Source organism: Cavenderia fasciculata (genome assembly GCF_000203815.1).
Source record: "Cavenderia fasciculata unplaced genomic scaffold Scf_Dfasci-F-a-11f03.f1-5, whole genome shotgun sequence".
Classification (NCBI taxonomy): Eukaryota; Evosea; class Eumycetozoa; order Acytosteliales; family Cavenderiaceae; genus Cavenderia; species Cavenderia fasciculata.
In genome coordinates this window covers 844,374-866,679 of record NW_004457718.1, presented here as the reverse complement: position 1 = coordinate 866,679, position 22,306 = coordinate 844,374, and the positions used below count along the sequence as shown (strand labels likewise).

The following is a 22,306-nucleotide window of genomic DNA, read 5'->3' as shown; positions in this document are numbered from 1 at the left end:
GTAAGAGTAGAGTATAGTAGAGTTGAAACAAGAATCAACTCTCAATCAATAAGCAATGTAAGTACTTAACAAAACCAAAACAAACAAATAAATAAATAAAACACAAATGGTCAATATTGGAACGAGTATACAAAAGTTTCAACCAAATACTATTTGGATATTTGTTTATAAAGGTGCCCATTCAATTTCAAAAGAATTGGTTGATGGATTATAAGTTGCATTGAGTAATTTGTTTTTCAAATATTCTGTAAACTCTTTCATAATGGTTCCAAATTGCATTACATTTTCCGGTTTCTTTGATTGATAGAAATCATTAAATTGAATAAATACTTGAGCTAAATTTAATTAAATTAAAATAATAAGTTAATTTATATTGTGTGTAGTGATTATATAAGTAATTAACATACCATAGAGATCATTAAATTTATCAATAGTATAACCAGAATAATAAAAATAATTTCTTAATAAATCCTTTTGAAGTAGACCAACCAATAGACCAGTAATGTTGATACCAGTGATTGCAAATGGATATTTATATTTACTGTTGGCACATAAAAGCATTCTATGAGCCTCTTGTTGATGACTGTCTGCAAGGTATGATAGATTGTCAAGTCCCAAAACACCCATTCCTCTAAAATCAGTGGCTGGATCCTTTCCTTGGAATCCAATCTCTCCCCATTCTGATGTATGTCTTGAAGATCTTCTAACATTTGGACAAAGATCATCCCACAACTAAAAAATAGTAACCAAGGTAAGTGTTTGTTAGGTTACCATTATTATATTATTTATAAATATAATTTACATACTTTTTCCAATTTCTCTTCATGTGATCTATTTTCAGTGTTGTATTTTTCATCCTTTAATGTATTTACAGTTGTTTTTAATGTTTCATGTCTACTCAATGGTTCCAATGCTGATACTAAATTTGAAATTCTATAGATTGATTCATTGTAAATTAGTAATTGGCTTCATCATAATATATTATTACTTTATTGTCATACATTGATTCAAAAGCAAGTAATTCTCTATTCATTTTCTTGGTGTCAGCAATCATTTGAGCAACATCTTGTGGATCGAATTCGTGAGACATTGCTCTCTTGATATCATTGAGTTTAGTCGATAACTTGATACTCTGTTCAATGAGCATCATTCTCTGATGACCACCCAACTCATAGTCATGACATATTCTCTCAATCTCTGATGTTCCTGTAAATAAATGTACAAAGAATTTATATAATTTCCATAAGATTGTTGGTATTGATGACATGATCTCTTTTCTTTCTTTCTATATCTATCTATATCTCAGATGATTGATTGATTGATTGATTGATTGATTGATTGATTGATTGATTGATTGATTGATTGATTGATTGATTGATTGATTGATTGATTGATTGATTGATTGATTGATCACACAGCTTTACTCGACTCTTCTTCTCTCTACTCTTTTTTTAACTATTACTATTCTTGTAATAATACAAATTTGAATAAATATAATGTATTACAAAAACAATAGATCTATCTATCTATGTATGAGCGTGAGTGTGCGTGTGTATAATAATGTAATTTATAAATTAAAAGAGAGTGAGAGAGATAAGTTTCAGCACATCATCTCAAGAGAGTGTAATGAATCATTTTTCATTGTGAGTCATAACCCAAAAAAAAGTAAAGTAATTAATTAATTAATTTTTAAAAGATATTTTTTATTTATAATGAATATATTAATACTTTGATAATTAATTCCAATTGATGAATCATTTATATGTATTATAAATAATATTCAATGAATTGTTACCAGGATTTCATTTAAGCCTGGTTTTAAAAAAATATAATCTAATTGATCGAAATGATCTAATTGATCTAAAGATCCTGTCTTGTGAACACATGATAGTGTAACAACAATATTATAAACACGATTAACTGCATTCTTTTCTTGATTTATTAATAGCATCAATCAATCAATCCAATCAAATTTTTGATAAATCACTAAGATTTCCAATTTTGGATACAATGATTCCAAGTTCTATTTTTAAATAAATAAAATCAACGATTAAAGAAAGAAAGAAAGAAAGAAAGAAAGAAAGAAAGTGGAGTGGAATTTTAAAAATGATTGGGTTCTTTCTAAATGATCGCTTCCATCATCACCAATAAATGGGGATTCTATTCTATTCTATTCTTATAAATGTGTCTTGTTAAAAATGGTAGTTGTATGTACGTCATATATGCCCAATATTATCATTAATATTCAACAAGTGATTTCTAAATTTCCCACATATTATACTGACAAAAATAGATGAAAATGATATCATCACCATCAAAAATCAATTCCACTTGAACTACTATACTCCACCACCAACGTGTGTGGTTCGGCTGTTGGATCGCTGCGCTCCCAAAAAAAAGTATATACCATTCGCCCTTGCGGGGCTCATTCAATTATGATATTATAGGTTATTAAGTTAAAAAAGTTAATTATTTTTAGAATTATATTTTTTATTTATTTATTTTTATTTTGTACTTTAATTTTAACTTTTAATACTTTTATAGGAAAGTTATTAGGTTAAAAAAGATAGCATTATTTTCAAAAAAAAAGAAAAATATTGGATTGATTTTGTAGATTCATAATTTTAACCAACTACCAATCAATATCATTTGCAACATAGCTGATGGAAAATGGATCGATTGAAAAGTATTGATTGCCATCACAGGAGATTCCACTTCCATCACTATTTTGGATTACCAACTGTCCACTGAGCAACAAACAAACCCTACAAGGTTGAATAGATAAAGATGGATAAACTTTTTGGTATGTTGACATTGTAACCATCTGTAGATTTCGAAGTCTAAATCTTTTAGGAACAACCCCAACGTCAGTATACACTACCGAGTTTTGGTTAGCAGGTCCATTCATTACTATTTTAATTGATGAATCAACACAAAGAGTAACAAGCTTACCAATCCTAACATAATGTATTGGGTTAAATGAATAAACATACGAGCCACTTGATATATTATATTTAAATTGCACCCAATTGCTATAATATTCATAATAATTTAAAGGAGTAGGAATATAACCTTCAATGGGATTGACAAATGATAATTGGTTTGCTATTACTGATGGTGCATTTAGAAAAAGAGATTTTGTTGGTTCAATATTCATTGTATCTCCTGTAATGGTATTTGTTGTTAGTGAATCACATTCAACATTATCTATTTGTAATGTATTGATACTTACTTTTCCATTAATTTGAAGATCATTTACTGTTGTTTTGCCACTTGCCACCAAATTTCCTCCAATAGTAATGGCTCCTCCTGATTGAGGAGTAATCGTATTTGTTTTCATTTCATTTGTTTCAATGATCTTGTCTACTTGCAAACTTTCACTAAAGGTTTTGTGCCCATTTATAGTTTGATCTGTTTCTGTCAATAAAACTTGAGCAATTTTCTTTTCACCAATAGTTGGAATAATAATTGTTGATTGTGATGATGTATCTACATTTAATATGACTTGTAAATCACCAAAAACTATTTGATTTGTTGTATTTTCAACTATTAATTGATCAGTAATAGTAAGTTCATCAACTTGTCCAATAGCAATATCTTGAAAATCATTTAATAAATCTACAAATTTGGATGTCATTTTTTTTTATATTAATAATTGATCAATAATTAATATATTATTTTCTTGTCATTCTTCTCTTCTTACCTCCACCATTAATTCCATATTGAGTTCCTCCTCTTTGTGCTCTTTTACGTCTAGGTTTATGCCCATAACCCAATTTGTCTGCAACTTCTCCAATCTTGCCAGCATAGGGAACACCAGCATCACCAAGTGCCTTTGCTCCTCTAGATACCAATTTGTTGTCTTTTACAAAATTATATGCTTTCTTGAACCAATCACCAAAACCATCTCCATGTTGACCACTCAAACCAGTATACATGCATGCTCCATCATTTGAAATCCATACTCTATTTTTGTTTGCCATTTTTTTTTATATATTGAATGTCCTACATTTTAATTTCTAGTTGTTGATTAAAATCTTTTCTATAATCACCATTACGACTTGTATAAAGAAAATGATATTTCTCTTTGGTTGCAAAAGAATAAATGTCTAAAAATAATTTGAGAGGAATAGTTAGTGATAGCTCTTCATAAATTATTTTTAAAGTTTCAATTGGTATATTTTTAAATAATAAAACATAATCTAAATTACCTTTTCTTATATGTGATGAAGTGTCTTTCCATGATTGAGTACTAATAATAATTTTTGTTGAAAAATGTCTTTGAATCTTCATTAATTTGGTAATACTTGGATCTTTTAATTCATTTGATAAATCATCAAAAATAATTAAATAATCTGGTGCAACTAGTTTTTCTTTTCTTTCTACTCGTATCATATCGTTGGTCAATATTAATTTTTTACTTGTTCCATTTTCTTTTACTTGTAAACTTTGTATAAAAGCATCCAATACATTGACCTTTTCATCATAAATACTTGTAAATGCCAAAAATGATATTCCTTTTTTGTTTAAATCATTTTGTATTTCTAACCAACTATGATCATTGTGAACTGTAGCACAAAAAATAATAACATTTGTTTGTTTGTTAGTACATTCATCTATTATTTTTTTAATGACTACTGTCTTTCCGCTATTCTTTGGTGCACATACCAATATATTTGCATTTAGTTGATCAAATAATTCCAATCCTTTAACATTCTTTGGTTGTTGTGGTAGTTTAATTGGTTCTACTATTATATTATTAATTTTTGTTACTTTTATCATTCTATTATTATTATACTATTGGGTTGTTAAAATTTTGTAAATTGAAAGGTTGCTGCAAAATCCAAGTCGTTTTCATTGTATTGGTTGTTTTGATCTACACATTCAAAATAATAAACTCCTTGAATATTTGCTCCACTTTTGTTTGTAAAATGTAAATTACAATTGATTATTGATGGGCTTGAAAAAGAAAAAAGGTTGTTGTCACTGATCAGTGAAGTTCTAATGGTAAACAATGTTCCTTGATGAAAAGCTCCATCTACACTAAAGAGTTTTAATGTAATAAGATCTGGAACAAAATCCAAATTAATTTGAACCATTAATCTTCCATGATCACCAGGAATGATACCACTAATTGGTATTGTTTTAATAATTGTTTGTTTGTTGTATTTCATTTTCCTATATTATTTTATAATTATGAAATAATATTTTTACATTAATGTTAATCCATTTGAAGTTATAACCAATTTTCTTTTACATACCACTATTGATTGATGAGTAAGATTGGTTGCAACACTTAGAGATCCTATAAAATCCCATTTGACCTCTCCCAAATTTAAATCAATACCAGCAATAATATTATCATCACCAATGCCAAATGATCCATCATCAAATTTTTCCAACCAACACCAATTATAGTTGTGAATGTTTGGTGTTTGAATTGTTGAACCAATAAGTGTATCTCTTAGCGCTTTAAAGTCATCATTTAAATTGGGATAATAATCATATTGCATTCGTCTAGTATTATTTACATTTGTATAGAAATGATCCAAGTTGGTAGATGCCAAATTATTGTTGTAAATTGCAGAGTTTGCAACTGCAGCAGTAACAAATAAGCTATGATAAATTCTTTCCAAAGTAATACCATTTTGTCTATTTACTCTTAGTGATACTGGTTGATTGGTACCTGTTAAAGAAATTTGATTTGTAAAACAATAAGGTATTAGTAATGAAAATCCTTCTGGGCTTGCAATTTTATTTTGTAAGCTTTGAATAATATCAAATCTCTTTTCAACTGCTAAATGTATTTCCATACCTTGCACATTAAATCCATTAGGAGCAGTCAAAGCAACAGGATTTGTTTGAGGAGTAAGAGAGGCATCTGCACCAAAACCAATATTTGACAACTCTGACCAAACAAATCTAACCAATAATGCTTCATTCAACATTATATCTTTATCAACAGATAAAATTGAATCATACAATTCACTAAAAGGAATGGTAACGTTTAGATTGACTGCTGTGTTGGCCAGATTTCCACATGACAAATAATCTGGCTCTGTATATGCTCTATCACATGCACTACCATCATATCTAATATTTGCAGCTGCCAAAGTATTGCAAGCATAACATGGAATATATGATTGGTTTGCTGTATTTATCGCAGAATTAAAAGTATTGAGTGTATCTTGTAATTTTTTGTTTAATTTTGTAACCATTTTCGAGTGTAAATGAAAGTTTGTATGATCCATTAAATAAATACCACCTCTTGTATAAACTTGTATCTGTCTAAAAAAAGGTATAAAATCAGTAAATACAAATCCAAACTTTGCATTGGTTGCAGGTAAAGTAAAAGTAAATTGAAACCAAGACTTACTCAAATTGTATGCTTTGGTTGGAGGAATTTCAAAAATAGTATCATTACCACCTTGGTATACTGATGTTTGAGTTGTACCTGCTTGAGGATATACCTTTGTGTAATCATACTGTGGTCCTGATCCAACCATTTGTCTATAATCAAATTGACTTGATATTGCTTGTTCCATTGTTTTTTTTTTCTATATATTTAAAAAAGATAATATTAAATTTCGTCAGTTACTTCTAAACTTTCTTTTTCTTTGACTAATAAATAATTTATATATCCTCTTACCAATTGAGAAACATCATTATGTTTGAATAATATTAAAGTCAAATTCATATTGACACCATTTAAATTTACTTCATTACCATCTTGATCTGTTAAATAAATTGTAAAACTTGTCTTTGTGTTTGATACCAACTGTTTACTGTAAGCTTCCAAATCATAATTTTGCCAATGTATGTTTGAAAAGTCTGGACTACCAGCAGCTGAATAAATCTCTTGTAATATATCATCATCTCCATTACTACATAAATCGGAATGAATAGATAATACATTATCTGATTGTAAGTTGATAACATTTGTTGATACCAATACATTATTAACAAATTGATTCTTTGTATCTTTATCAAATCCTAAATGACGAAATAATTGATTAGTAAAAGAAAAGACTGGTTGAATATCTCTTGTCGATGCACAAGTAAAAATATATTTACCAGTATTTGGTTGTTGTGATGTTGGCCAATTGATTGCATATTTAACTTGGTTTGGTGACAATTCATTCAATTTCTTTTCCAATGTATCTTGTAATGATTTTCTTGAATAATTACCAATGGGAATAGTAATAACAGTTGATTGATCATCTTCAATCAAGGTAAAAGAATTTAAATTTTTTCTAACTGTATAAAATGATTTTGGTATTGTTGCTTGTAATAACGCAACTCTATCAAACTTGTCCTGTGGATAATAGGTAATACTATATTTAAATCTTGAATTAGTACCACTAATTCTATTGTGTGAATTTATATAAAATAGCTTTTTATGTGTTATAGACATACTTTTTATTATATATAAATAGTAAAAGATTATTATAAAATTATTATGATTACTATTATTCTTTAAATTATTTGATTAACTCTAGATGTTTTATTCTTTTATAAAAGTATTATAAAAATATTGTAATGATTATTATGTTTTACTAATTATATAATAAAAAAAAGAAATGGATGAAGATATAAAAAAGAAAGATAAGAGATCAATTACATCTGCTCTAAATCTACAAAAAGCACGTGATGCTAAAAAAAATCAATATGTCTACTATGATGATGATTCTGATTCTGATGATGTTATTGATAATACTCCTAAAAAGAAAAGAACAAATAATACAAAAAAGAAAAGAATAGTAATAGATAATAACAAAAAAGATTTTGAACAAATAAATAAAAAAATGGAATCACTGATCGAGATGTTTGCTTTACAAAAAGGTAACACGAAAATCATTGAAGAACCATTAGTAGAAAAAGAGATAAAACAACCAGTAATAAATAATCATTGTATAAAAGAGTCTGATATTATAAAGAATAATTTGATCAAATTCATGAAGTTTTAATTATTTTAGAATCATATTGTATAATAATACAAAATGATGAAAAGAAAGCAGAGACCATTAAGATTGAGAAGAGATAAAAGAGGTAGATTTATACAACATGGAATAGAAAAGATATATATTCGATCAAAAAAGAATGATAAAGTATTGATTAAAAAGTTGATTAAAGAAGCATTGTTAGAACAACAACAACAACAACAGCAGCAGCAACAACAACAGAGTAGACCTCAGAATGATGTAGCAATAATCAAATCAATACAAGATTCAAACTTTAGAGAATCTCTTTTAAAGAATCAACAAGAATTGGATAGAGAAACAAAGAAAAAGATTATAGATTTAACAAATGATGACGATCATAGTGGAATAATAAAGGTAAAGAAAGAAAAGGTAAAAAAGAAAGATGATAGAATAGAACAATTAGAAAAGAGATTATCAATGTTGTTTGATTCGTCTCTTGAAGAAAAAGAAGAAAAAGCAAGGAGGAGATATGAAAAGGATGATAGATCAATGCAAATAATTCATAATCAAACATTGGCAGAAAAGAGAATGGACGTATTGGAAGGTAAGTTTGATCAAGCAAGAAAAAAAGATGAACAAATTGATTCATTATTAGAGATGCAAGATCAATTAAAAGAAAAGTATCAACAAGATATGGAAAGATTAGAACAAGAGAGAATAGAAAAAGAAAGATTACAAGAACAAGAACAAGAGAGATTAGATCAACTCGAATATGAACCATTGCAACTCATTCAAGATCAAGTGATATCAAATGAATTAATTAAAATGATTCCAAGAGATAATATATTAAATGTAAATGATTTGGTAAGTGATTATTTAAATTCAACAATGTCTTCATCTAAACTATCAACCAATTTAGGTACAGAATTAAAAGAAATGCCAAGGAACCAAAGGATTAGTTTAATTGATTTACTTGTATTGGAAGCTCGTCAATCAAAGTTTGGTCGAAGTGGTGGTGGATCAAATGTTGGTCAAGGTCTTTATGATAGCGAAATTGAAAGAATAATGAAACCATATCATAAAAAAGGATTTGAAGGAGTAATAGCAAGTGATCAAGTGGATACATTGGCACCAAACAACAAAATGTCTTTTATTATGAATTTGGATAAACATAACAAACCAGGTAGTCATTGGGTTGCAGTATATATTGATGCAGATAAAGATAAATCAGTGGAATATTATGATTCATTTGGCCAAGAACCAACAGACGACTTTATGAAACAATTAAAAATACTAATTGATAGAATCAATCCAGATTATTATTTAAAATTCAAGGTAAATAAAGTTATTGATCAAGCATCAAATAGTACAACTTGTGGTTATCATTCAATTAAATTTTTACTCAATAGGTATAATGGTGTACCATTTAAAGAATCAAGTGGTTGGAGTGATATATCTCTAGAAGAAAAGAAAGCAAGAAAGATGAGAGATAATTGGAACAAGTTTGGTTTTATTTAATAATATTAATTTTTATTTGTATTATTATTTTGTGTTGTTGATTGTGTTAGATCAACTGTTGCACCACAACATGATGCTTTTCTTATTCTCTTCATAAAATTAAATAAACTTTCAATTAACAAAGTTCCCATTCCAAGTAATAATGCAATTGTTGCTGAATCCATTTTTATTATATATTAAAAAATAGAAAAAAAAATTTAAATACCTATTTTAAATAGGATTTAGACATCTTGGTCTTGTTGATTGTTGTCATTAGCACCATTCATGTTATGGTCGTTGTCAATATCAACTGGTGGGAGGGGGGGTTGTTGAGCTTGATTTGTTGGTTTAACTGGTTTTGGTTGTTTGCCTTTTGGATTATGGACCTTGGGATTCTTGGGTCTGGCTGCAGCCTTTTTTCCACCACCAGGAGTATTTGGAAGTACTTTTTTCTTTTTTTCTTGGTTAAGGGCATCTAATCTCTCTTGAAACTCTAAACGGATTTTTTCTTCTTGTTCTTGTTGAGCCTTTTTGAGTTGTTGGGCCTGGTTGTCGATTTCAACTTGTTCCTTTTTCCAGTTACCATAGTCTGCAAGGGCTTGGAGTTGAGATCTAAGAGTTGCACCTTTTTGTACCAAGAGGTCGAGAAGGCCGTTGTTTTCTTGTACTTGACCATATATCTTGGTGTACTTTTGGGTTGTGTTTGGCAAGGATACACGACCATTCTTTAATTTGGACATCTTGGTGTCATAGGCAAATGGATCGGATTTGAACTTGAACAAGCTGTTGGTAAAATCCATACGTGTTGTAAGGAATTCCATTTCAAGTTCATAAATAAGCTGTTCTCTTTCTCGGATACCTTGGGAAAGTTCGGATACCTCTTGTGGATAAAGCTTTTCCTGTAATTTTTTAAGATATTCTTTTACAAAACATATTAGTAACTTTCAATAATTAAGAATAAAATACTACAACATACCATAAATATCTTTAGAACAGATTTTCTCTGCCTTTGATTGACGTTCTGCAATATAGTCAAGATATCCTTGTTCCATTTCAGAAACATTTCTATTTTCAGTTTCGGCTTTGGTAGTTATCGAACCTATTGTTTGTTGGTAACAATCTACCAAGGAAACCATTGGTGACATCATAATAGACATTGCAGAAATGTGAATATATATTATACTATATATATTGTAAAAAGAGATAATAGAATACACAAACGGTGAGTATGATGTAATAGACTATGATTTGTTTAATAAAAAACAATGATGATTTATATCTGATTGTCCATTGTGCAGAAAAAAATAAATAATTAAATTCTTCAACCCAACACCAACCATACGCACTACCACACCACATGTTTATCACTATCATCATTACATCATCCTTGATAGTGATTGGGAATTCATATTCAACCATATGTTGTAACCTAAATATATCTCTTACCTTGGGTTGCTTCGAAATTTATAGTTTTGAAACACTACTTACCCTACTGCTTCAAAATTCATAGTTTTGAAACACCACTTACCCCACTGCTTCAAAATTCATAGTTTTGAAACACAACTTCACACACGGTTTCATGTTTTTTAAAAATAATAAAATGTTACTATTTTTAATTAAATCCTTGAACCTTTTTTAATTTGTGGATGGTTGCATTTTGATTGAATCCTTCAAATGAAATATTACCAATATCATTACCCATTTTTACATTATCAAGGTTTTGTCTTCCATTTTTTTCAAATGACAACTCTACCACTGAATAAAATCCATCTGTGTGAACTCTTTTAATATTATCGATATGTGGCAACATTATATTCCCAACCATTGATCTACCCCTAGAAATAATAAAAGGTACAATTCTTGCCCAATGTGTATCATAAATATGTTGAGAATTATGAAATTTAATTTGATGCAAGTTAGTATCGTTAATTGGTTTTGTTGATTCCACATAATCACAATCATCTTCATAATTAAAATCAAACATACTTAATTCTTGTTTTAAATTGTCTTGATTATATGTATTAATCGTTTTACTTTTAACAGTTCTTTTCTTGTATACCTTTTTACCCATAAATCCCCACAACTTTTGATATAATCCTTTTACCATCATTTGTATTTCTTTATCTTCATTTTTACTTTTATCAATCCATTTCATTACTTGTTCAATATAGCTTTTAAATAAAGTACTACCATTTATTTTCTTGTCACCATCATATAATAATGCATTTGGTTGATTTTCTTCTTGAATTAAATTAAATTCTAAACCCAATTGTTTTGCAAATCCTAAATCATAATGAGTATAATAATTTCTCTTGTTAGTTTTAAAACATTTATGATTACCATTAACAGTAGCTTTATAAATACCTGGAGGAATAAATGATGCATCATTCAATTCTTGTGTTGTCATTTTTTTAAACTGTCCACGTTTAATTGGTACCAAAAATGCACGATACTTCATAATAGCTGCATACATTTTTCTAACATCATACTTGTACAATGGTCCTTGATAACCATGTTCTGACCAAACCAACGGACCACTTGAACATGCACTAATCCATTCACCTTCATCTTGTTCAATATAATCTGGATGAATGGTTGGGTTGGATTCTAAAAATAAATGATAGGCTGCTTTAGTGATTGATCCTCCTGTTTTATAAAGATTAACTTTATAATATGTTATTCCTTTTAACTTATTTGCTATTTCGATAAACTTACAATATGATTGTTTTAAATTTAATCCACTACGCAATTTGGTGTATGAATTTGGGCAAGAAAGAGTATTCCTTCTATTTACCTCTAACTCTTTTCTTGTGCAATTGCTATATTCAATACCATTATAAAGTTTCACATTACCATCATCCAAATATTGATAAACGATTGGTTTCTTTTCAAAAGGTGATACACCATGAACCTTGTAATCTCTTTTTTTATCTACAGTAAAATGTGCTTTTGTTAGTTTTAATCTTATTTCTTTTTTAGCATTTTCTCTTGTTGTTGATGTATACGTACATCCTTGATTACCACTAACAACAATCTTAAAACTTGAGGGTAATTTTGATTCTATTTCATGTATCTTGTTCAATGGAACTAGAGCCGTTCTATCCAAACCTATTGCCTCTTTGAGTGACTCTGGGGTTGGATAAACAGATCTAATAACCTCTGGACAAATCTGCATCATTTCTTCCCACAAACAATCATTTTCTTGTCCATTACAACCACCTGCTTTTACTACTACATCTGTTGGTATAAGATATAAAAGAAAAGTATTAAAATGTGATGGTTCTTCAACATTATATTCTGTAGGATTAAATAAACTAATTGCTTCTCCTACCTTTGTAAGTTTACCAGTTTTCCATCCAGTCTCCATAAAAGGTAACAATACATGAATTGTACCTCTTATTCCTCTATTAAAGAAATCATCTGATAGTTGTTGAGCTTCTTTTTTCACATCTTCTCTTGACATTCTACCTGTTGTCTTTATTTGAATACATCTATTACCTTTTCTTGCAACATTTAATTCTGATACTTCTGATTTTGTTCTTGACATTCTTATTTATATCTATATCAAAGAAAATATTTATTTATATTAATTTAATAAAAAAAATATAATTGTATTAGCAACAATGATCGGCATGTTGTGATCTTTTTATTTTTTCACCACACTTGCAATACTCTAATCTGTTCATATTATTTACATGAATCTTTCCTTTTAAATGTCTATATCTATTTACTCTAGATGTAATAGCACCACACTCACATTCTATCTTTTCATTTTTATAATCCAATACTTTTTTTCTAAACATTGGATCTTTATAGTATTCTTTAAAACTTTTCATATTATCTTTTTCATATATTTATATTATATTATATTAATTATATATAAAACAAAACAATGACTACAACAACAACAATAATAAGAGATATTATAAAACATTTGGATTAGAACCTGTAGATAAAGAGTATTTATTAAAACAAGAATTATATAATCTTTACAAATCACCAAAAAGAGATTCTTTTACTAACATGCCTCATATTCAAGAATACAAAGATAATTATAAACAGCAAGCAGATTTATTATTTCTACCTGATGACAATGGATACAAGTATGCATTGGTAGTTGTAGATTTAGCAAATAGATTAACAGATGCAGAACCACTTCAAAATAAATCATCAAATGATGTTAGAGATGCATTTATCAAGATTTACAAGAGAGGAATATTAAAGCATCCAAAGATTATACAAATGGATCCTGGTACAGAGTTTAAAGGTGTAACAAAAAAGTACTTTCAAGAAAAGGGTATTATGATTCGATATGGAGTCGTTGGTAGACATCGTAATCAAGCATTGGTTGAATCTCGAAACAAAACATTGGGTGGTACTCTATTTAAAAGAATGATGGCTCAAGAAATATTAACTGGTCAAGATTCAAAAGAATGGATACAAGATTTACCTGTTATTATCAAGGCAATGAACAAGAAATTCAAGAGAATTAAAAAAGATAGGAAACCATTATCAGACATGCCATTATGTGAAGGAGATTCATGTGAATTATTGGATATAGGAACAAAGGTACGTGTTAAATTGGATGATCCTATCGATTATAATACTGACAAGCGATTGATTGGTAAATTTAGAGCAACAGATATTAAATGGAATCCAGAAATTAAAACTATTCAAGATTTGGTATTGAAACCTTCTTTTCCTCCTCTTTACAAAATGAATGATTCAGATGTATGGTATACCAAGAATCAATTACAACTGGTAGACAATGATGAAGAGAAACCACCAAGAACTGTTGTTAGAGGAAAACCAACAACATACAAGGTTTTAAAGATACATGAAAAAGACAAAAAGAATGGTAAAATCTATTATCGTGTTGAATGGGTTGGTTATCCAGACAAGAAGGATTGGACATGGGAATCAAGAATCAAATTGTATCAAGATGTTCCTGATATTATAAAAAGGTATGAAGCAACCAACAAATAAATATAATGATTATTTTATTTATTTTTATTTTATTTTTTAAATATAGGATCTTTTAGGATATCAACAGCAAGATTTAATGTATCATCAATCATTTTGGTATTTTTATTTTCTATTTTTGGTAAAGTAGGTTCAACATTAATCTTTTTTTGTTGTTGTACCTCCAATTCTTTTATTTTATTTTTTAATTTTAAAATTTCTTCATCATGTAATTGTTTTAATGCAATAGCATTTTCTTCTAATTCCTTTATTTTATTCTTTTGTTTTAAATTAATTTGTTTCAAATCGACATACTCTACATCTACTTTTTGTTCATCTTCTTGATTAAAAATATCATCATTCTTTGTGATAAATTTTTCTTTTTGATAAATTGTCAATAGTTGTTCTTTACTATATTCATATATTGTAGTATTTTGTCCACCACGTTGGGAGTTTATTCCAATTTCTTCTAGACGCTTATAAGCTTCATTTTTTGGTATTATTTTAATACCTTTATCTTTACAAAAATTACTATACAATGTATACAAAGCCATTCTTGTAATTCTTTCAATACCCAAACCTTGTAAAACATATTTATTTTTTATAAATTCATAAATAGATAATAGATGATCATTTAATATTTCATTTTTACATACAGTGTCTGGGATTAATCTCTCATTAAAAGGATTTGTTTTTTCAATATCAATACATTCCCAGTAAAATGCTTCCATTACCAAATCATTTTGTATAAAAGAGTACAACTTTTTAAAATATTCTGTATCACCAACTTTACTTTTAGATATAGTTGGAATGAAATATCTTCTATCACCATTTTCAACTTTAATTGCCCATTGATTAGAAATAGCATATCCACTAATCATATTGGGTATAAAGTATTGGTTCTTGTGTTTTGGATTAATCTTTATTGTTTTACCAGTAATAAAGTGCTTTTGTGCACTTGAAAATTGGTTCCAATCATTACTAGATTTAACTGGAATCTCTTCAAAAACAATTACTGTTTTACCAACAATATCTTCATTGTGTGCATTTGGAAGACAAATATTTGGATCAGAGGAAGTATAAACTACATTGTGACCAATGGAAGCAGTAATGATTTCTATTAAAGAAGACTTTCCTGCGCCTTGGATTCCACGCAAATAGACCATTGTTTCTTGTTTCTTTCCAGATACTACTTTTGCAGTATGACCTTTTAGATATTTATATTCTTCTTGGTTATTTGAACAAAGGACAGTATCAAGGTGATTCCAAATGAATTGAACACCTTCCTTTGCTATTTTTGCTGTATCTTTATCTTTTATTTTTTTATCAAACTCTTCTCGATCATTAAATTTAAATCCATGAAACATATTTATATATTTTATTTTGTCATCTATAAATACTTTTGGTTTTCTTGGATCCATTGTAGTAGAGTATCTTTCACAATCAACATCAAAGAACCATTTTCTTATGGAGTTGTCGTTTCCATTTACTTTACAAACCAAGGATGCTAAAAAGAATTGTTTTCTAGCATCTTCATATGCCAATGAAATAAATCTTTGTTCTCCATCCATTCCTTTTGGGATAAACATCAAGACTGTTGGTGTGTCATGTAATTTGACAAAGTATTGCTTGATGTATCGAATAATGTCTTGATAATCATCATTCGACAAACACTTGTTGCACATTTGTTGTAATGTTTCCAAGTTGAAATTATTTTCCAAATTTGATGCAAATATTAAGTTTTTCATTTTATAATTATAGAACAGAAAATATTTTATATCAATTTTCAATCATGCCGCCGCATTGATCACCTACACAATGCCCGGTCTGCGTTTCTTTTGGTGGGGTGATTTCGAAGGATACCAATACCAACTCGACGTGCATCTCCGAAGAGAAGAGAGCGAGCCTGCTATTGGCACCGTGCAAGGATTCTACCAAAATCTCACTGCCATCGTTTCGAATCCAGTCTTTAAGTATGGTGATTTCGAATACCTCAATGTCACTGGATCCAGTGACTCCAGTCAACTCATTGCCTACAAGTGGTCGTACCAGGGCGAAAAGAGATTGTGTGTCTTTAACTTTAGTGGTCAATCAGGGTCTGGCTCCATCATTCTCAGTGATGCTCAACCAGTCAATGGCAATGATACCATCCCTGTTACTGACCTCCTATCAGATACCACCTATTATCGTAGTGCCTCCGAGATGAGATCACAAGGTTTATTCGTTGTAGTTAATACTTGGTATGGTCAAATTTTCACTTATTAAAACATGGAGCAAAGCCAGTGTCTTCACCACAAAAAAAAAGTAAATAAATTAATTGTAATAACAAAAAAAAAAAAGTAATTTATTTTAAGTAAGTAAGCTGATATTCCCTTATCGACCTCGTTTGTGTGTTCAATTGGACTCAGAGTAGCCATTATAATCGTAAGATAAAAAAAACAAAGTCATTCATGAAAATATAACAATCATTTTAAAATGTTAATATATATATTTTTTTATTGATATATCACAGTCCACAATAGATAAAAGAATGGAAAACTGTTTTGTCTTGGGCATTAAGCAATAAAGATTGTAATAGTTAATGGTATTGGATAATAGTGAGTTGTCAAATAAATGATATGAAGGAGGGATATAAGCAAAATCTTATTTGTTTAATAATTTTTTCAATTCGGATCTCGTGTACTTGTGACCATTTACCCAATTTTCATAGTAACCATATTCGAACTTGATTGTGAGAATACTTGGAGATTCTTGGTTGTCATCAGTGAAATATATCTCGAATCTTGAATCTTCTTCCTTGTAGTTAATCTCTACCCAACCACCTTCAAATGGAACAAGTGATTCGAGATCAGTGATGAAGGAGGACGTCTCTTCATTGACTATGAAAGAGTCATTTTGCTTCTGATCATCTAAATATTTAGAAGAGTAAACATATCCATCGTTAGGGAGCTTGATGTTGATAAACTTGGTTTTTTTTTGTTTGTAGATGGAGATTTCTTTTGTAATAGTTCCTTTCCAAAATTTGTCTTCATATTGAAAAATGACTGATTGTCTATCATATGTTTTAAAGTTGAAGTTTAAAGAAGATTTATCTACTGTTTGGTTGAATTGATGTAATACATCTTTGAGAGTTGTAATCGACAACTTTTTTTTGAGAGTTTCGTTAAACACTCTTGAAATGATGTCATGGTTTCTCAATACTCTTCCGTGTTGAAAATCAATATTCTCCACTACCGCTTCATTTGGGTCTACTGACTCTTTAACTTTTAACATATTTGTTGGTTTGTAAATATCTCTATTGAATAAAATAACATGAAAAATAATAATGAAATAGAGCAATTTTTTTCATTAAATGTTGAGAAAAATTTAAAAAAATTAATTAAAAATGAGAAAATAAAAATAATTACAGAAAAGTGACATAGAACAAAAGAAAACGCATCATATTTTTTTCTTTTATTTATTAACCAATTTTTTTTTATAAACAAAAACAAAAGAAAATAGAAGCAAATAAAAGTATCTAGACTTGGTATATTTAACCTAAAATTCTGATTTGATAGAGTCAACCTGTGTGTATAAAATAAAATTACTTTTTGTTATTTTATTTTATTTCTATTACATGTATTAATATCTTGTTTAGTTATTATTTCGAATTCCAAAAATATTCTTGATATTATATTTATAACCAAAAGTGTCTACTTTTTGTCTTTTTTGTGTCCATGTATAATAATCTACAAGTGTCAATCCACCCTTTTCATCATCGACATTATTGTTGGCTGGTTGACTCTTATAGGAATGTTGTACCAAAAACGATTCAATGGTTGAATTCTTTCAATAACTTTTTAAAGGTTAAAATTATGAATCTACAATCCAAAATGTAAAATCAATCCAATATTTTCTTTTTTTTTGAAAATAATGCTATCTTTTTTAACCTAATAACTTTCCTATAAAAGTATTAAAAGTTAAAATTAAAGTACTAAAAATAAAAATAAATAAATAAAAAATATAATTCTAAAAATAATTAACTTTTTTAACTTAATAACCTATAATATCATACTTGAATGAGCCCCGCAAGGGCGAATGGTATATACTTTTTTTTGGGAGCGCAGCGATCCAACAGCCGAACCACACACACCAACCAACAATTTCTCATATAATCAAAAATAGAATATATGTAATTTAAGCTATACAATGGAACGAAAATGAATGAACCGAAACGTATTGTTAAATTTTCAATAGTGATCTACATATATAGAACAACAACAACAAATTCCACTATACCCACCCACCACCCCACTCTTTTAAAAACAACCGCCATATTTTTTGATGTTGTTGTGGATAATATTGATTGATAGATCACCAATCCCATTCTCAAGAGGCATTCTATTAATAATAAAAAATAGTAAGTTGGTTGTTCTATACCATGAACAGTATTTTGAGAATTATGTATGATTTCACTACCAAACACAACTTGGTATTATCAATCAATCCAACCAACCACCTTCTCTTTGTTTTTTCCTTTTTTGGGTAAAAAAAAAAAATAAGAATAATCCCAGTGGAATCAATCGTATTCCCATCCATTGGAAAAATTAAAACCAAACAATAGAATAACCACATCCTCACATCATCTCTCACTCACTCTCTCTTGACTCGATAATTCGAGTTTCCCAAACTATTCATCGTTCTATCAGAATATTGGCATAAATGCTCTATGTTTGGGCAAGAGATCCCTTTGGAAATGAACAGACTTACTGGCTGACCGACTGACTGACAGACTGACGGGAAATATGGAAGGATTGATGTTCTCTATTCCTTTCTTCATATGCAAGGAATAGGTTTGGAAGAGAATCATCACAAACGAGTGAACCAGGAAGGATATTATTATTAAATGTGATAATGATTTGAATATACCAATGCAATGTTATTGTTATTATCACACTGTTCCAAAGATGGCAGTAGGAATGGTAAAGGGTGGGTGGTGGGTGGGTAAATCAGTTCCACATTTTTTAGCATCGATGTTATTCATTTTTTTGATATCATCAATACTTGTTGCAACAGTCAACAAAACAGACTATGACTCACCGGGGTTTAAAAAAATAACAACACAAATCTACTCCACCCCCACCACCACAACCACTCACTTAACACAAACAACAACAACAACGGACGGACTCACTCACTCAATAATATGGCAGACAAAAGTGCGCGTTGTTTTTTACAAAGTTGTCGTCTAGGTTGTTGACAATCGATCCATCCAACTCTCTTTTTTGTTGTTGTGAACCCAGCGACGAGATAAATTTGGATTATAAACAACTCTCTCACTTGCTTGTTGCAATTGTTCTCGCTCTCTCCCTTTTACAACAGAAGAACAAAAAAACACACGCTTTCCATTTCCACACCCACTCAACCCCCACATTCTTAAGTGACCCCCCCACCCATCCACCTGCAGCAGAAACAGCAGCAGCGGCAACAGAGTACCTATCGAACCTGTTTCACATCACAAAAATACACTACTTCCTTTCACTTCCATTCACATTCATTACTTTATTTATATTATTGAATTCCATCAACAACAACGACAACCCAGTCTCAGTTTTTGCATCATCATCACCATCATCATCATCATTTCTACAATTGATAAATAACCTTATTTTACTGTATTCTGTACTCCCCATTCCTAATTACTCTATTTCCATCCCAACTGTCTGTCTTGTCATTCCTATTTCCTTTTAAACAATCATCATTTTCTTTAAAACTAAAAACTAAAACAAAATCCTTTTATAAGATTCCATACCAAAAAAAACAAACTATCCTATCCTATCCAAAAAAAAAACAAAATAATATCTCTAAACCAAATTCCCTATTTTTGTGTTATTTTACAACTACTACAATTATTTTATTTATTTTAAATCTTTTAAATATATTTTTTTTTCGGAACTAAATAGTATCCAACTGCCAATAATAATATTTCATTCCCTAATTTAATTTAAAATTAATTCACTGTAATATACCTTCCGTTTTATTTATTATCCATCACAATCAATCAATCATTCATTCAAAAAAAAAACTATAATTATTTAAACAAAAACTATTCCTATTCCTATTACTATTCATATTCATATTCATATTATTATTACCAACCTACACTCTTTGGCCTGACTTGGATTTTCAAGAAAGAAAGAAAGAATCATTAACTTCCATTTCTGATATTACTTTTTCAAAAAGTGTAAGTACCAACAACAAAAATAAATCATATGATAATGTATGGTTTTTTCCTGTTTTCTCTCGTACCCCACCCACCAACCAACCAACCCACACCCACCAACCATCACCTATGTATTGATTTTACCTAAAATGGTAACTGACCCAATTAAGTAATCAATCACTTTTATCTTTATCTGTTTTTCACACCACTGCACTCGGTGGTGAAAGCAATGCAATGCAATCAACAACAATGCATTGTTTTGTTTGTTTTAACCTTTTATGTATCGTTGACTTTGTTTGCAACAAATCATATGATACTGTTATTGTTAATAATACTCTTTACCTTTTATGGTTATAAATTGTTGTTGTTCACACATTGCCACTGTCATTATTATCGAACATCAACCATCTCTCTCTCTCTCTCTCTCTCTCTCTTTATTTCTTCCCCCCACCATCATCATTCTATCCTTCTTTCTTCTCTTATTTGTTTGGGTATTATATATATTTAAGTTATAAATGTATGAAGAAGAAATGAGAAGAGAAAGAATAACAGAATGTGACTCTGTTGAGTTGTTCTGTGTCGTCTCTCTATTCTTGTTCTAGTGTAAAAGCAACTCTTCTGTACTTTTCAATGAGAGTTCCTCTTTAGCAAAGAACACACCAAGAAAAGTGATCCTTTTTTTGTTTTCTTCTAGTTTAAATCAACGAAAAGACAAGTGGGTTTTCAGGTGGAATTGGGAGTGGTGTGCGTGATTGTGTTTTTTTGTCTGATTCTGTTGCGATCGCCAAAGATGACGTAAAACTAGAGTAAATTTTGGCGATTTTTGCAAATATCGCACTCTGATTGACCCACACAAGCTTCAACAGCTGTTGTGTCACCATTGTCAAATTCGACAAAACAACCCATTCTCGCAAATTTCACGAAAAATAATTTTCGGAATCAATTCGGTGGGGAAATTTAGTGAGGTCTAGCAGAATGACAGGAAGCTCGCTCTTGATGCAATCAGGCTGAACGTTAATTTTATAAATATAGTTTTTAAACTAAAAAAGCAAATCAAACAACAATCAGACAGAGATATATTTACATACACACACATAAACAAATAATTTTTAATTAATACATATATAAAGCATAAAGGTAAAGAAGAATAAGACATAGTTCATAGTTAACTTTGAGCATACATACAGACACGAAGATACAGATAATATAATAATAATATTATACTATCGATCTTTACACTCATCATACAAAGCAAAGAGCTGCGAGCCAAGTCATCATTATTTATTATTATTATTATCATCAGCATCAGCAACAGCTCGTCGTCGTAAATTTACGTCATTCACGTAAAATTTTTATTTTTTTATTTTTTTTATTTTACATCATCAACCCATCACTACACAAAGCTACCATACCAAAACCAACAACATATAAATAACTTTTTGTGTACATTAATTAATTACATTTTAAAACCCAACCAACCGACCAACCAAACCAACCAAACCATTCCCAATCCTATTTCTATTTCTTTTTTTATCATCTCGATAAAAACAGAAACTTGTAAAAACAACAACCAGGTACCTTTACAACATTTAATTAAATTCTCATAGCATCAACAAACACAAACAAACATAGTAGTCGTACGACTTTGGAGAGAAACCTTTTTTTCTTCTTTATTTTCTTTTTTTTTTTTAATTTTTAAAATTTTATTTTGCTGACCACACCC

At 29.3% G+C, this 22,306-nt stretch overlaps 11 protein-coding genes across 11 annotated transcripts; 3 read left to right on the top strand and 8 right to left on the bottom strand.

The window, feature by feature from the left end:
• Nucleotides 1–165: 165 nt before the first annotated feature.
• DFA_00305 (uncharacterized protein) lies at nt 166–6,545 on the bottom strand (the record flags this gene model as incomplete). Its single annotated transcript, XM_004357964.1, has 10 exons — nt 166–335; nt 408–732; nt 807–933; nt 1,002–1,285; nt 1,796–1,927; nt 2,765–3,618; nt 3,704–3,966; nt 4,010–4,748; nt 4,943–5,178; nt 5,215–6,545. The coding sequence occupies 10 exons, from the start codon at nt 6,543–6,545 to the stop codon at nt 166–168; spliced, it is 4,461 nt and encodes a 1,486-aa protein (XP_004358021.1).
• A 55-nt stretch (nt 6,546–6,600) lies between these two features.
• DFA_00304 (uncharacterized protein) lies at nt 6,601–7,414 on the bottom strand (the record flags this gene model as incomplete). The annotated part of the gene is made up of 2 exons (XM_004357963.1): nt 6,601–6,621; nt 6,650–7,414. The coding sequence occupies 2 exons, from the start codon at nt 7,412–7,414 to the stop codon at nt 6,601–6,603; spliced, it is 786 nt and encodes a 261-aa protein (XP_004358020.1).
• A 166-nt stretch (nt 7,415–7,580) lies between these two features.
• Nucleotides 7,581–9,440, top strand: DFA_00303 (uncharacterized protein; the record flags this gene model as incomplete). The annotated part of the gene is made up of 2 exons (XM_004357962.1): nt 7,581–7,895; nt 8,100–9,440. The coding sequence occupies 2 exons, from the start codon at nt 7,581–7,583 to the stop codon at nt 9,438–9,440; spliced, it is 1,656 nt and encodes a 551-aa protein (XP_004358019.1).
• Nucleotides 9,441–9,661: 221 nt separating this feature from the next.
• On the bottom strand, nt 9,662–10,927 carry DFA_00302 (uncharacterized protein; the record flags this gene model as incomplete). The annotated part of the gene is made up of 3 exons (XM_004357961.1): nt 9,662–10,338; nt 10,396–10,601; nt 10,908–10,927. 3 exons carry the CDS (start codon nt 10,925–10,927, stop codon nt 9,662–9,664), a joined length of 903 nt encoding a protein of 300 aa, XP_004358018.1.
• Nucleotides 10,928–11,031: 104 nt separating this feature from the next.
• On the bottom strand, nt 11,032–12,966 carry DFA_00301 (uncharacterized protein; the record flags this gene model as incomplete). The annotated part of the gene is made up of 3 exons (XM_004357960.1): nt 11,032–11,381; nt 11,406–12,083; nt 12,135–12,966. The coding sequence occupies 3 exons, from the start codon at nt 12,964–12,966 to the stop codon at nt 11,032–11,034; spliced, it is 1,860 nt and encodes a 619-aa protein (XP_004358017.1).
• A 67-nt stretch (nt 12,967–13,033) lies between these two features.
• On the bottom strand, nt 13,034–13,255 carry DFA_00300 (uncharacterized protein; the record flags this gene model as incomplete). Its single annotated transcript, XM_004357959.1, has 1 exon — nt 13,034–13,255. One exon carries the CDS (start codon nt 13,253–13,255, stop codon nt 13,034–13,036), a length of 222 nt encoding a protein of 73 aa, XP_004358016.1.
• A 187-nt stretch (nt 13,256–13,442) lies between these two features.
• DFA_00299 (uncharacterized protein) lies at nt 13,443–14,461 on the top strand (the record flags this gene model as incomplete). Its single annotated transcript, XM_004357958.1, has 2 exons — nt 13,443–14,383; nt 14,452–14,461. The coding sequence occupies 2 exons, from the start codon at nt 13,443–13,445 to the stop codon at nt 14,459–14,461; spliced, it is 951 nt and encodes a 316-aa protein (XP_004358015.1).
• A 79-nt stretch (nt 14,462–14,540) lies between these two features.
• On the bottom strand, nt 14,541–16,129 carry DFA_00298 (uncharacterized protein; the record flags this gene model as incomplete). The annotated part of the gene is made up of 2 exons (XM_004357957.1): nt 14,541–14,571; nt 14,697–16,129. The coding sequence occupies 2 exons, from the start codon at nt 16,127–16,129 to the stop codon at nt 14,541–14,543; spliced, it is 1,464 nt and encodes a 487-aa protein (XP_004358014.1).
• A 70-nt stretch (nt 16,130–16,199) lies between these two features.
• Nucleotides 16,200–16,646, top strand: DFA_00297 (uncharacterized protein; the record flags this gene model as incomplete). The annotated part of the gene is made up of 1 exon (XM_004357956.1): nt 16,200–16,646. The coding sequence occupies one exon, from the start codon at nt 16,200–16,202 to the stop codon at nt 16,644–16,646; it is 447 nt and encodes a 148-aa protein (XP_004358013.1).
• A 378-nt stretch (nt 16,647–17,024) lies between these two features.
• DFA_00296 (uncharacterized protein) lies at nt 17,025–17,823 on the bottom strand (the record flags this gene model as incomplete). The annotated part of the gene is made up of 2 exons (XM_004357955.1): nt 17,025–17,676; nt 17,789–17,823. 2 exons carry the CDS (start codon nt 17,821–17,823, stop codon nt 17,025–17,027), a joined length of 687 nt encoding a protein of 228 aa, XP_004358012.1.
• A 191-nt stretch (nt 17,824–18,014) lies between these two features.
• Nucleotides 18,015–20,971, bottom strand: DFA_00295 (uncharacterized protein; the record flags this gene model as incomplete). The annotated part of the gene is made up of 5 exons (XM_004357954.1): nt 18,015–18,162; nt 18,319–18,354; nt 18,569–18,621; nt 20,064–20,125; nt 20,926–20,971. 5 exons carry the CDS (start codon nt 20,969–20,971, stop codon nt 18,015–18,017), a joined length of 345 nt encoding a protein of 114 aa, XP_004358011.1.
• Between the last annotated feature and the right edge of the window lie 1,335 nt (nt 20,972–22,306).